The sequence below is a fragment of the Solanum lycopersicum genome, chromosome 11 (genome assembly GCF_036512215.1).
Source record: "Solanum lycopersicum chromosome 11, SLM_r2.1".
In the NCBI taxonomy this organism is placed as follows: Eukaryota; Viridiplantae; Streptophyta; class Magnoliopsida; order Solanales; family Solanaceae; genus Solanum; species Solanum lycopersicum.
In genome coordinates this window covers 10,857,681-10,871,654 of record NC_090810.1, presented here as the reverse complement: position 1 = coordinate 10,871,654, position 13,974 = coordinate 10,857,681, and the positions used below count along the sequence as shown (strand labels likewise).

Here is a 13,974-nt window from a genome sequence, read left to right as displayed (position 1 = left end):
AGAAAAAGGGTTTGAATAAGGAAAAATCAGAAAGAGAAAGAGAGGGAAAACGATCGAGAGAAGAGAGAAACGAAGACGAAAGCAAAGGTTTTGGGGGATAGCTTGCTTGATCGCGAATTCTTCGGTGGAGGTAGGTTATGGTTTATGCTATTTCGTAGTAAAACTCTTAATAGCGAATGATATGTATTGAGTAATTTTGTAAAGTCTTCTATATGCTTAATTGTGTGCTTGCATGATGTGATATGTAATTGTGATGAATTAGCATGATGAGACTGTTGAATCTTAAACCTTAAAACCTCTCTATTAATGATGATGCCTTGGTATAAAAGAAGGCTTGATGAAACTAAACGAATGAGGTTAATGGATCGGGTGTCACGAACCGACACATAGTATTAGGGGATCAGGTGTCACGTTCCGACACAAGAGGAATAAAGAGAATGAATCTTGAATTATCTTAATATACTCAAAACTTAAAGAACCTTTTCCCAAATGAGTAGGGTGTGGAGGCGTAAGTCCTCATAGATGCGCTTGGGTTGTTGCCAATGGTTCTTGTACTTGTTGTTGCCACCTGTTGAGTATTGTAGTTGATTTTATGATATTATTTGATATATATTGCTTTCTATTTTGAGTTGGCTGATGATATCTACTTAGTACATGTGCTTGTACTAACCCCTACTTGTATGTTTTCTCTTTGTTATTTGTGGAGTACAGCAAACGTACCGTCGTCTTCAACTCAACCGCAACTCTAGCCAGTCTTCACCACGTCAGATTTCAGGGTGAGCTATTGTTCCTAGCTCGGACTGGATTCTCTCTCATTCATGTCTTGATGTCCTTGAAGTTCGGACATGGACTATCTCTTGTATTTGTTTTAGCTTCCTAGACATTTTTAGATTAGTAATTTGAGAATAGATGTTCTTGTGATGATGACTTCCAGGTTTTGGGGATAGTAATTGATAAATTTTAGAAGTTATTTAATTGATTTCGTTAATGAGTTTTAAGTCTTCCGCATTTTTATTCTGTTTATTATGGCTGAAATGTAGGGGTTAGATTGGTTGGTTCGCTCACATAGGAGGGTAAGTATGGGTGCCACTCACGGCTCGTTTTGGGACGTGACATTATATAATATTCATATGAATACAGCTACCTACATTGAATATAATACACTTGGATAATAAACACCTGTTTTGTCCTTTACCAAAATTTAGGCATAAGTCCCATTCTAATTGCAAGTTTAGGCCTAAGTCCCATCCTAATTGCATTTTTCAAATTTTAGTCTAACATAACCTATGATTACAACTACCTACATTGAATAATGAATATAATACACTTGGATAATAAACACCACTTTTATAGTGTTTTGTCATTTACAAAGTTTAGGCATAAGTTCCATCCTAATTGCATTTTTCAAATCATAGTCTGACAAAACCTAAGGTAACTCTAATTTCCTCACACCATAGATGTACAGTAAGACCAACTCTGCATTACTTCTCTGCAGAACTTGGATTTCTAACGCAAAAACGCTCATCACTTGCAACGTTGTGGAGAAAACTTTTCTTCACCGCCAACATCAACGCCATTGGTTTTGTTCCTTGGCTCAAGCTGGTAATCCACAAATTCACAATTTTTCTTTAATTTATTGTATGTTCAATTGTTCTCATATGTTTAGTTGATTCAGATTCAATATCATATTATTATATATACAAGTAAGACATATAGTTGACTCATTGGTTTAGTTTGGTGTTAAGCTAGAAGATATCTAAGGTTCAATGTTACTTAACCATAATTTTAAGCAATAGATTTTATATTTCCCCAAACTATGCTTAGGTTCAGGGGCGGAGCTCGGTAGAGGTTCATGGATTAGGACGAATCCAGAAGTTCTTTCGTAGACCTTATATTTGTATGAGAAAATTAAGTAATAACTTGTGAACCTCTGTCGAAATTGGTTGATAGCTGAATAGTATGGAAGGGGAAGGAAATTTAAAACTCTCAAACTCCTAATACTGGCTCCAGCTCTGCTTAGGTTGAGGTTCGAACTCGAAGAGACATCCATTGTCAAGCAGAGTCATTTCATTAAATATATCAATTTATATCTAATGTTAATGCATATAAAATTTTCTGTCAAAGCGGTGTCTAGTGACACGCCTCGCTCAACATGGTTCGGCCCCTGCTCATATACCATTACATGATTTGAAGGGAATTTTACCCTCTCCTCTTTGTCCACATCCCACCTAGTGCTGGGAGAGGTGGATTTTTACAATATGTGGTCATGATGATAATGTGTTTTCTCTAACAATATGTATATTACTCACTGTCAGGTGTAATAAGGGTATATGCTGATGTCTATATTTGCATTTTCTTGTTCATTTAGGTGCAAACTCATCTCAGAAGATGAGTGATAATAGGTGCAATCATGTTACCCGTGTTCTTTTTTGTGGGCCTCATTTTCCTGATTCTCACAATTATACAAGAGAATATTTGCAAGGCTATCCATTTGTTCAGGTGTCATTTTCTTTCTTTTACTGTTTCTTATTCCACCAAAACGAAAGAGCTTTTTGGCGCTTTCATATACTAGGGGATTTCACTTGGAAAAGAAAATGTTCCATACTAACGGACTCGGGGACCAGTGCATGAGTTCTTGTAGCACTTGCGAATGAGTTACTATCGATTAGTATTACATAGAAGAAATCGATTATAGACACTAATTCAATTAGATCCGCTCTTCATAGACGGTCTTGGATTTGTGATCTGAGGTAAGATCGGTTCAAGATCATGGGATCCTTTTTTATCAGATAGGAAGGGCTGTACTTCTTCATTGCACGGGACTTAATTTTGGCTCCATTTCAAAGTTGTTCAACCATATATGTTCTTCAGGCATCCATTGGGAAATAAATAAAGGAAGGTTGATTTATAAACTTGTTTTAATAGTGATGAAGTTCATAAAGCAACAGAGGATCTTGATGAATGATTTAAAAATAATTGCATAATTGAAGCTTCTACATGGTTTCTGACTTTTTTGGTTTGCCTAGTTTTTTTTTTTCGATTTCTGAAGAAATTTTGATATTGCTATCTGGAGCGAGGTAGACGTTTGAAGTGATATGCAAAATCACAATACATGAAAAGTGAGCTCTTATTTTGGGGTAGTTATTGCATTCTCTTGTCAAAGATGATTTTATTTATTTGACTTCATATCATTCGAAAACAGAGTTGAAAAATGTGTATTCTCTAGTACTGTCTATGTAAAATGTATACCGCCTTTATCTTGTTAATATCTGAATACAAAACGAAAAATTGGTGAAGAAGAGTAGAACTGAGGTCCATGTATTGTTTTGTGTTTACCTGATAAAAAAAGAAGTATTGTTTTGTGTTATAATTTGCATTAAGAGTTTCCTCTATAATGAAAAAGTAAATTCTCTTTCCATACAACTCGTTGAAGATGCAGACAATTAATTTGATATGAGTGGAAACATTTGACATCAATTAAAGGAAACTTGAGTCACAACAGAAGTTGTTATATACCATCATTTCAAGGGAAAACAAAAATCGCCTTGTTTTTCACTTGAAGTGCCTACACAGGACAAATGGGAAATACAAAGGGTCAAGAAACAAGACTTTTTCCAAGCATGGAGGCTATGAAATTTACATATGATAGACAAATCACCTGTATAATATTTGGAAAGTTTGGAGAGAGATGATCGTAGAATCTTAGGAAGAATTGAAATTCGTTTGTTCAAGGTTGAATATTCCTTTTTATTTCATTTGTATTTCTTAGGTGACAAGCATATGTCAGTTTGTTAGATTATAGGCTTCATTTTTGGGATGATTAGTAAATGACTGTACGTACACTAAATCAAATAGAGTAACGGCTGTATATACTAATATAATACATCTACAGGCTGAACTGATAAAACTACTACTGAGTTATCAAATAAAATAAAAGCAAAATCATAAACAGAGAAACCAATTGTCTAGAGGTCTGTTTGTTACTTTACCGAGTATACTAAGAGCTGCTAATTATACTCGTGCACACTGTTTGCATGGTAAACATGCTACCTAATTGTAAACTTGCACTTTTTAAATCTAACTTCTTAATCTTCTTTACCATTTCAATATTTTATTCACAGTTATTTCCTAACGTACAGCTAAAAATTAACTCATAGAAAAGGCTAAAACTCTTTAATTCTGCTATTCAATTTTTTGAGTGGTATCTGTCAGTACCTTCTTGCACTATCTTCTGAAAAGTGTCCTAATTACAAGTGATAATCGAATCTTGAATGATGATATATGCCTCCGTTGTAGGTTGATGATGTTCCACTCGAAAGTGTGCCTGCTGTGATTGGTGACTATGATATTTGTGTGGTTAAAAGCTTCCGTATGAACTCTGATGTTCTCTCCCGTGCAAAGAGGATGAAGCTCATAATGCAATTTGGAGTTGGGTTAGAAGGTCAAATTGATTTTGTTTTCAGTTTCTCTACTTGCCTTAGGCCTTTGGTTTTTTTGTTCTCCTTTATCTTGATATTATTTCTTTGGTAGCTGGATTCATTGCTAATCAGTCGTTTTAAAGTTTCCAATTGCCTAAATACTTTATAATGTTGTTGTATAAAGGTGTTGACATTACTGCTGCCACAAAGCATGGCATTAAGGTCGCCAAAATTCCGGGTGGTGCAACTGGAAATGCTGCTTCATGTGCTGAAATGGCCATATATCTCATCTTGGGCCTCCTGCGTAAGCAAGTTGGTTTGACTCTAATCTTATAATTCATGGCTTTATTTCTTCTGAACTCTTAGAGGATAACACAACAAACATATTGTACTTCCTTTCTTCATAAGTTGATAGATTTGGGATATATATATATCACTATTTTGTAAGAATAATTAATGCATCTGGTTTTGCAGTCTGTTTTAGTACTTATCTGCTTGAAACTTGTTTATATTTCTAATGTGAATGACTTCACTCGAGTGGACATGAGAGCCTAGAATCAACGAAATCTAGAGTGTTTTGGACTGAGTGGTCAAACAAAGAGGGGTGTTGAGTGCTTAATTCTATTGCTGGCAGTCCCGTTGCTACTCTATCTTTGTGGTTCTAGAAGTGAAAGTATATGCAGATAGCTAAATATATAGGTGTTCTAAGAGTATTTTTTGTTCTCATGTAAGCTATGTTGTTTTCCTTTTTAACTTGGCATCCCCCAAATGTTGCAGCATCAAATGAAAATTTCCGTGGAGCAGAAAAAGCTAGGGGAGCCAACTGGTGTCAACCTGCAAGGGAAAACGGTGAGTTTCACTTTTATTTCCTCCTATTTATCTGTTATCTCATTTTGGAGTGCTAAGATGTATCTTCTTTCCCTTTTTCATTTCACCACTGGTTGGTTTTTATTATATTGTTGCAAAATATCAAGTGCTTAGAGCTTTAAAATTAAATAGGAAAAGATACAGTAGTTAGGATCAACTAATTTGTTAGCTGAGCTACAAATGCTTCATCAAACATGTTTACTTGACAATAAATTACCTTAATTGTTAAGGTAAATGGTGTGCATTTTGTGTAATATTATGAAGTGGGGATGCTAATTTAAATTGCTTAGATTAATTGCTGCAGTGCTGGTACAAAATATCCAGGATACTCCTAGGAGCAAGTACCTATATGGTAGCCGTTTCTTTTCTTCTATTTTGCATTTTATTGCATAGGGGTATCATATCCTTTTTTAGGATACAAGTATCTACAAATTGGGTGCTTGGTGAAAAAGATAATAGTTGTTTTATTTATTAACAGAACTTTATCGGTAGAGATGGGCAGTGTTCTACGATAGAGATGAGTGGAAGAGAAAGAAATGAGAGTAGGAAATTTGTTTTTCCTTATCCAAAAGAGAAAAAAATGAGAGTAGTGGAGGGGGAGGAGCAATGTCTCTGCTCAGAAATTGAGGGAGAGAAAATGGTTTTTGACTATTTTTTGCAGAGTAGTGTTGGAGAAAAAGGAGATGGGCTTTAATGAAAAAGGCACAAAGGGAAAAAATATGTACAAATATATAAGCTGACATTAAGTGAGACAGAGCGCTTAACACGTTTTGAGCCTCACTTTAAGGCTTAAGCATGGCTTTTACAACACTGGTAGGGAAATTAAGAGACATGTAAGGTCAAAGGGGTTTGGAATGTTCATGTATTTGGATGAAACTTTGTGGAGTTGAGGGGCCGGGATGAAAAATCGGTGCTAGTACAAGTGTCTATTAGGCTGCTACTGGGCTCCATGTAGCTCCGCCCCTGCTTGATGCACTGAACATTTTTGTCTTCACCTTCTCTTGACTTCTTCATTCCATCACTTGTTCCTTCAGTGCCCACCTAAATCTGTTTCTTGAACCCCGAACGCCTCTCTAGCTGCCTCCCTAATGCAACTAACACTCCTATCCCACATACTGTTCGCATCCCCACTACTCCCCTAAGCCTCTGTAGCAATCAACTTCTCCATCTCTTGGGCACTGACCATAGTCAAGCTACCCCATTTGATCCTAGGTTGGTCACCCACAACCCTCTTCTTCCTGCCTCTTGATCTCCAAATCCATCTTCAAGAGCTTATGTTGGGTTGTAAGATTCTCACTTAGAACAATCCTACAGTCTTTACAAAGACCTTCATCATCCTTCCTAAGGTGCAAATAGTTTATCTGAGTCTTAGCACCGTTCTATGAAAAGTTACCAAGTGTTTCTCCTTTGAGAAACTCAAATTGACTACCTCTAACCCAAGCGCTCTTGCTGAAATCCAAAAACGAGACTCCTCCTTCATTCTTGTCCCTGAAACCAACACTTCAATGCACACCGTCATAGCCCCTCGGGGTTGATATGATGTGTCCATTGAAATCTCCTCTTATGAATACATCTTATAGATATGTTGGGCTTTAAAGGTCTCAACATTCAGATATGTTGGGCTTTAAAGGTCTTATGAATACATCTATGGTATGAATACATCTTAGATATGTTGGGCTTTAAAGGGGTCAACATTCATTCCTGCATACCGTCCAACCATTCTATATATAGAACTTGCATTTTGCGTTGTTAGGTATCTTCCTTTTACATGTCACTCTTGTAATATGCCTCCATTTTGATCATCATATATTGATTTTATGGGTTACTTCTTCATTTATCATGTCATTTTCTCAGGAAGAGTGGACTTATATCTGAATTGCTTGCAAATGTACCACTAATCTATCTAATTCCAACTTCACCTTCATTCTTTTAATAGACTAAATGCACAATGCACATTCAAGTTTGCTAATATCAAGTAGAATAATTCTAATAGATATCACAATTGAAAAGAATTTAATGGCATTGTGACGTGCTTGGATATTGTTGATGACTAGGTCTGGACAAATTTACAGACCATCAAACTTGTGTAAGAATTGCACTTTTATTATGTCTTAGAAAATATCTGCATTATCATATAGGTATTTATCCTGGGGTTTGGAAATATCGGGATACATTTAGCAAAGCGTTTACGCCCATTTGACGTGAAAATACTTGCTACAAAACGAAGTTGGGGCCGGCCTGCACAGGACTCGAGCAAATCCGAGGGTAAGAAAACCTTGTAAAATTCATTCATTTCTAAATATTGATAGGAACCGCGTATCTATCTTTCCAGCACCGTCTGTTGAGAATGGTGGCTACGCTGACCTAGTTGACGAGAGGGGAAACCATGCTGATATCTTGAAGTTTGCAAGCAAAGCTGATATTGTTGTATGTTGCTTAGCTATGAACAATGAAACTGTAAGACTGCTCTTTCTTTCTGCCTGGTCAGGACATCTCGTGCTTTCTGATGATCTATGTATTTTGCCAAGCCTATACCTAAAAATATGCTGCTGACTTGCAGATTGGCATCGTGAACAACGATTTTATATCTGTCATGAGAAAGGTTTGTCTTCAAGTGGAAATCTCCTTCCAGAAACTAGGGGGTTCAGGGGAAAGTTTGGGACCGTGTTAAATTCTATTCCTCCATGGGGGAAATCAGTGGAGAATATAAAGGGTGTCAAATGGGCTATGTAGGTTCAAATGTGTTCAATAAATAAATAGGCGGGTTGACTAACTTTCCGAACTTTACCAGGGTTATAATAGGTGGGTTGAAGATGGGCTTTTCATATCTCATGAAAGTTTGCGTGCTCTTGTTTGCTGCAGGGTGCCATTCTGATTAATATAGCTCGAGGTGGTCTGTTGGATTATGATGCTGTTTTAAGTCATCTCAAATCGGGACATTTAGGAGGTTTAGGAATTGATGTTGCTTGGACTGAACCATTTGATCCCGATGATGCTATCCTCAGATTTCCAGATGTTATAATCACACCCCATGTTGCTGGTGTGACAGAATTGTCTTATAGAGACATGGCCAAGGTCAGTTTGCTCAATTCAGGCTAGTTTATTATTTCTTGTACATGTTGAAATGGAACTTGTAATATGAGAGTAATTGTTAAATTACAGGTTGTTGGAGACGTTGCTCTTCAACTCCATGCTGGAAAACCTTTTACAGGAATAGAGATTGTCAATTGAACCAATCAGTATGATGAAAGAATAATTTCTTGCCATTGCTCAAAGTAGTTTCTTTGATTTTCATATATATACCTGTACTGGCATAAGTATTCGAATAAACTAAGGTCTCATTTGTTTAATTGTTAAGATAAAAGTCTGAGTCTTAATCATTCAAAGTCAGATTTTTTTTTTAGAAGGTACCATATTCTTGTGTATCTATCAACATCCACCCCCCAAAAAAATGTGATGGGGCACAAGAGGATCAAAAACGAAAGAGGCAAGTAAACTACAAAACCTAAAGCCTTAATCATCTTACAAGGTACCTAGTACATCTATGATTCCTCAGGATCATCTTTGCTAGTCTTGCAGTTTACATCTTTGTTCCAGCATGCAATAACTCCAAAGGTTCTTTTTCGCATTGTTCAGCTAGAACCTCTGATGCGTATGGTGGGGGGGGGGGGGTCACTGGGTTCACATGAACCTATGCTCCTCTACCGAGATAATATATAGTAGTGTTAGAAATTCAAATTTTGTATTAATCTTGTTTCTTTTTTCTAAAATTTTGTATATATATATATACAAAATTTGAATTTCTAACCTCACGGAAAGAGGTGAACCCGATCATCATCCATTTTTAACACTACTATATATTATTTCGTTTTTCTAATATATATATATATATATATATATATATATATATATATATATATATATATATATATATATATATATATATTCGAATCGATCAAATTAATATCTTAGATCGATTTTTATGTAATAATTTATCCATCATCTCGAAATATTGCATACACCTTTTGAGTCTGAGATTGATGAATTGATCTCATAGCTGCCTTGTAATTTTGCTATCTACAACCTATGGTTGTACAAAATCGAACCAAATCGTAAATCGAAAAAAAAATTGACTAGTGATTTGGTTTGGTTTTGAAAAAAAAAGGACTATATTTGGGTTGGTTTGGTTTCAACTGAAAAAAATCAACCCGAAATCAAACCAACCCGACATTATATATATAATTTTAAATTTTTATTTTATATGTTAAAATACTTATTTTGATATAATTTTTAAATATCTCTTATACCTTTTTATAGTTTTTATCTTTAAATATATTTATTTCATGTTTGGAAGTTAGATTTCTTAATGATATAATAAAGATTATAGTTCATACATGTTGGTAATTATATAAAGTTTAAATAAAAACCAAATTAATACTAATGCAAAAAGGAAATCAATTCAACACTAAGAATGACAATAATATTGAATATTTATTTTTTAGTTTTCATAGATTTGGACAATTAAAATACATGATCTACTTTTACTTTCTTTTAATATTTAGTCTTTGTAACTAATACTTACTAAATTTATTTTAGCATGATTTAGTATTTTAAATAATGATCAATTTCATTATGACTTATTAATTTGTACGATTTTCTTACTCGATTTTTTTTTGTTGGATTAGTGTCATTAATCATATTATATTTTTTGTTGTTTTCTTGAGAAATAACTTAGATAGTTACAGTTTGGTAGGACTAAAGAAATATTTGAAGTACAAGTAAATTATATGTTTGTATGAAAACTTTATAAAAAAATCCAAAAATTCGAAAAAAAACAAAACCCCGAAGAAACCCGAAAAAATCCGAAGTTGAAATACCGGATTCTGTTTGGTTTGGTTTATTAATTTAAAAATTAGACAATAATTTAATTTACATTAAAAAAATCTGAACCAACCCGATCACATACACTCCTACTACAACCAATTGATGTATTGCCTCAACCTCTTGTTCACATATGTACCACTTTGAACATGGTTGTTTTCCTCTCTTTCTATGATGACTTAATACATAAATGGATCCTTTAATTTGATCGCAGTTTATATTTATGCCTTTTCAATTTTGCCTGTGAATAAATAAATATTTGTATAAAGTTAAACAATTAGACACACATGTTCTACGTAAAATTCTAACAGTAATGTTATTTGTATAATTGTTAAAACGGAAAATTCAATATGGTTGTAGATTATGATATTATACATGGTAGAGTTGCACATATAACCAAAATCAAAATTATCACCAAATATAAATTGAATTGTATAAATCAACTTGATTATACCTGTAAATTTGGTAAATTCTTGGTTATTTCATGGCGTAAGTGTTGGTTTAAATAATCTATTTTGCATCGGATTGAACCGTACACTATATTTTCGCCCTAATGTACATTATTCATGCAGAACATAATTAATTTTAAAAAATGATATATAAATTAATTGTATGCTGCTGTAATGCATTTAGTTGACTATTTGTATTGGTCATTTATTAATTTATTATTCTTTAGGATAACAATGTTAAATCATCATATGCACATGGTGTAATTAAATTATTTAAACAAACAAATAAACTGATATATCTTGGTTAGCTTGTGGTGTAAATTATGGTATATGTCGTGCATTATATATCATATTTGAAGTGTACACCACACTCTCACCATAATTTAATTGGAGTAGACTGAGATTTTTTGAGTCAATTTAAGAAAAAAGCTTTTTAGTTCAATCTGAATAAATTTGTTGATTTATGGGGATTGAAAAATATCGATAGGGTCGGTTCGTGAGTCAATAAAAATTAATTAAAAAATATGATATAATACTAAAATTTAAAATTAAAGAGAATCTAAACTCAAACAATTAAGTTAATATTTTTATTTAAATATTTATACTTTTACTTGAAAAAATTAATAAATATTATAAAGATAATTTTATTTGTGAACTTGGTTAACAAGTAGTAACATTAACCTCACGTAATAATATTTTGTCGATATTTATGATAATATTTTAAAATTATAAATTATAATTTAATTTAATAATTAAAAAGAATATAATTTTAAAAAAAATGAACTGACTCGACAAGCTTGTGACCCACGTACTTGTCGGTTGGACCGATCGTTTTCTCACCCACATAAAAAATAAACTAATCTGATCTGACCCGTAAAATATTAAAACCTGTATAAATTAGCCCCGATAAAGTGGGCTAGCCCGTATTTATATCATGGTATTATGCATTGTTGTAAGTTCATTCGTGTCTATCTATTTATAGAACAATGTCATAGGAGTGTGTATAGATTTCTAAGATTGAAATTCAACGCAACCGCCCACATTGTTATTGAATGCTCTTTTCAAATATTTTTAATAAATAACTTTTCCAATATTATTCGTGAATAGTGTCATTTTTACCATTATTAAAAATTCGTTATTATTGAATTGTGTTGTTGTATAGTAGAAGATATTCGTTGTGGTTTAAATAAGACCATATATATCATCCTAATGTTAATGCATATGATACACTAATATTTATTCTATAAATATTTTTTGAAAAGCGTTAAATGATCAGAAAATTTGATCAGATTAGAAAATTAAAAAAATTATAATTCTTTTTTATAAATTTTTAAAAATAACTGATATTTTTCCATTTTTTAATTAAAAGATATAAAAATTAAAAATATAAAATTATTCAAAAGAATAAAATATTATAGATAAATATCTTTCTGGCCAAAAACATTTTTCCTATATATACCGTATTCTTAACAAATACAGAAGTATAACCTTTTTCTCATTGAAATTTGAAAAAGAAGAATGAAAACAAGCAAACCAAAGGGTATTACCGAGAAAATATGGTATTATCGTCCCATTTTATATGTCATCTTTTAGATTTCAAAAATTAAACAAGTTTAGTTTTAATTATAAATTTTCATAGATCTTTTAAAATATTTTGAAATATCAATTATTGTGGCTCATAGTACTTTTTACATAGTTTATGAACATATAAATTTTATTTCAAAAAAATTAAAAATTTCATACGCAAATTTCTAATCGAAGTTAAATTATTTGATTCTCAAAATATAAAAAGTGTGATCTATTGAGGCAATATGAATATCTTCCTCTACCTTAAAATTGATGAAAATCAATTAAATGGCCTCTTTTTTTAAAAAAAGGGAAATAAAAAAGAGAAAATAATATTATTGTGATTGGAATTTTAAAAAGTAAATAAAATTAATTATGACTTCTACAAAATTAGCACACTAAGTAGGCGTTTGGTAATGTGATATCATATCACGATATAGTATCATGAGATGAAATCAGCGTTTGGACATGCGATTTTACCCTGATATCATCTCATGATTCCATATCATGAGATTTGATACCATATTCTCTAAAAACCATGATATGGAATCATATGGGAATACCATATCATGATTTGAGTTATTTTAATAAAAAAATTGATCTACAAGTTCATATTTTGTTAAAACAACCCACATTTATATCACTAACCATTTATTTCACAGGTAAGTTTGTAATCACATCATTATTTTTTTAAATTTATTATTCTCGTGATCAACATATAGTCATTTTAACTCACACTTCACGATTGTTGAGTAATAAAATTTTGAAGAGCCCGTGAAAAGTGTTTCATTTTTACTTTACTTAAGTCGAGAACAAATAACTTTGTAATAATTTATTATACGATTTTATTATTTTTTATTTATTTGATAATATTGAATAAACAATTGGGGCTATTTTAATTGTTCTAGAACTTGTGAGATTTTTATGTTATGAGAAAATATACAACACCAAAATTCCATATCGCATGTCCAAACAAAACTCTAATTTCATCTCATGATTTAATATCATGATACCATATTGTATGATCAAACGAGCCCTAAATAAATAAATAAATAAAACTAGATATAGAAACATGTATAACTATGCATTTGTGAAGTTGCCATATTTATAATTAATTAACAACTTAATATTATAAATAAAAATAAATAATTTATATTATGTTAATTAATATCTTGAATTCAGTATAATTTAATAGACTCATATAATTTGACCCTTCTTCAAGCCGGAACATAATGAAAGTTCGATGGTACATCAAAATGTTCGTCCTATTTTCTCACAACCAAAAATCCATATCATTACCAATAAAGGTTGTGATAAAGTAGTAAGTATTTTTTCATTCTTAATCAAAAGGTTTTGGATTCGAACTTTCTTGATAGAAAAACACCTTTTCTAGGGAGCGTTTATCTAACAATGTGAAACTTTCATATACAAATTTATATTTAATCAAGCTCCAATGTAGATACCAAACACCGAATGATAAAAATCGCTACCATTCTGTCATAGACAAAAAGGCTGGAACACCCTGGTTTTTGTCCAAATATAAAACGTAAGTTCCCCACAAAGAACTAACACATTGGCCACATCTAACTCATAAGGAACATTAAAATTTTTAGAACACTTGGCACCACAAGGGTGGGGTTGGCTTTACACCATACAATTTAATAATTAATTTAAATTTTATATTTATCTCGTATAAAAACTTATTTGATATGTATAAATATAATATTAAAAACTCCAATAAAAAGAAGGTAAATAATTTAAAAATTTTAAATTAAAAATTCTAGCTCTGCCCG

The 13,974-nt window shown here is 32.2% G+C and overlaps 1 protein-coding gene across 7 annotated transcripts; it reads left to right on the top strand.

Moving 5' to 3' along the window:
• The first annotated feature begins 1,193 nt into the window (after positions 1–1,193).
• LOC101248937 (uncharacterized) lies at positions 1,194–8,671 on the top strand. Of its 7 annotated transcripts, XM_069291268.1 has the most exons (11): positions 1,322–1,431; positions 1,496–1,602; positions 2,369–2,499; positions 4,297–4,441; positions 4,603–4,730; positions 5,196–5,267; positions 7,424–7,550; positions 7,618–7,742; positions 7,846–7,887; positions 8,148–8,360; positions 8,448–8,671. In XM_069291268.1, exons 3-11 carry the CDS (start codon positions 2,389–2,391, stop codon positions 8,514–8,516), a joined length of 1,032 nt encoding a protein of 343 aa, XP_069147369.1. In that variant the 5' UTR covers positions 1,322–1,431; positions 1,496–1,602; positions 2,369–2,388; the 3' UTR covers positions 8,517–8,671. The 7 variants fall into 7 exon arrangements, 6 of the variants coding, with proteins under 6 accessions (XP_004250408.1, XP_069147369.1, XP_069147370.1 ...); XM_004250360.5 differs by having other exon boundaries at positions 1,194–1,602; XM_069291269.1 differs by lacking the exon at positions 7,424–7,550 and having other exon boundaries at positions 1,339–1,431; positions 4,603–4,734.
• The last annotated feature ends 5,303 nt before the right edge of the window (positions 8,672–13,974 follow it).

Bases quoted from the DNA above. Each gene is read 5' to 3' on its own strand.
- LOC101248937 (XM_004250360.5), top strand. From the start codon at position 1,458: ATGTACAGTAAGACCAACTCTGCATTACTTCTCTGCAGAACTTGGATT. The intron at 1,603-2,368 runs GTAATCCACAAA...TTGTTCATTTAG, and splicing joins TTGTTCCTTGGCTCAAGCTG to GTGCAAACTCATCTCAGAAG. The intron at 4,442-4,602 runs GTCAAATTGATT...TGTTGTATAAAG, and splicing joins ATTTGGAGTTGGGTTAGAAG to GTGTTGACATTACTGCTGCC.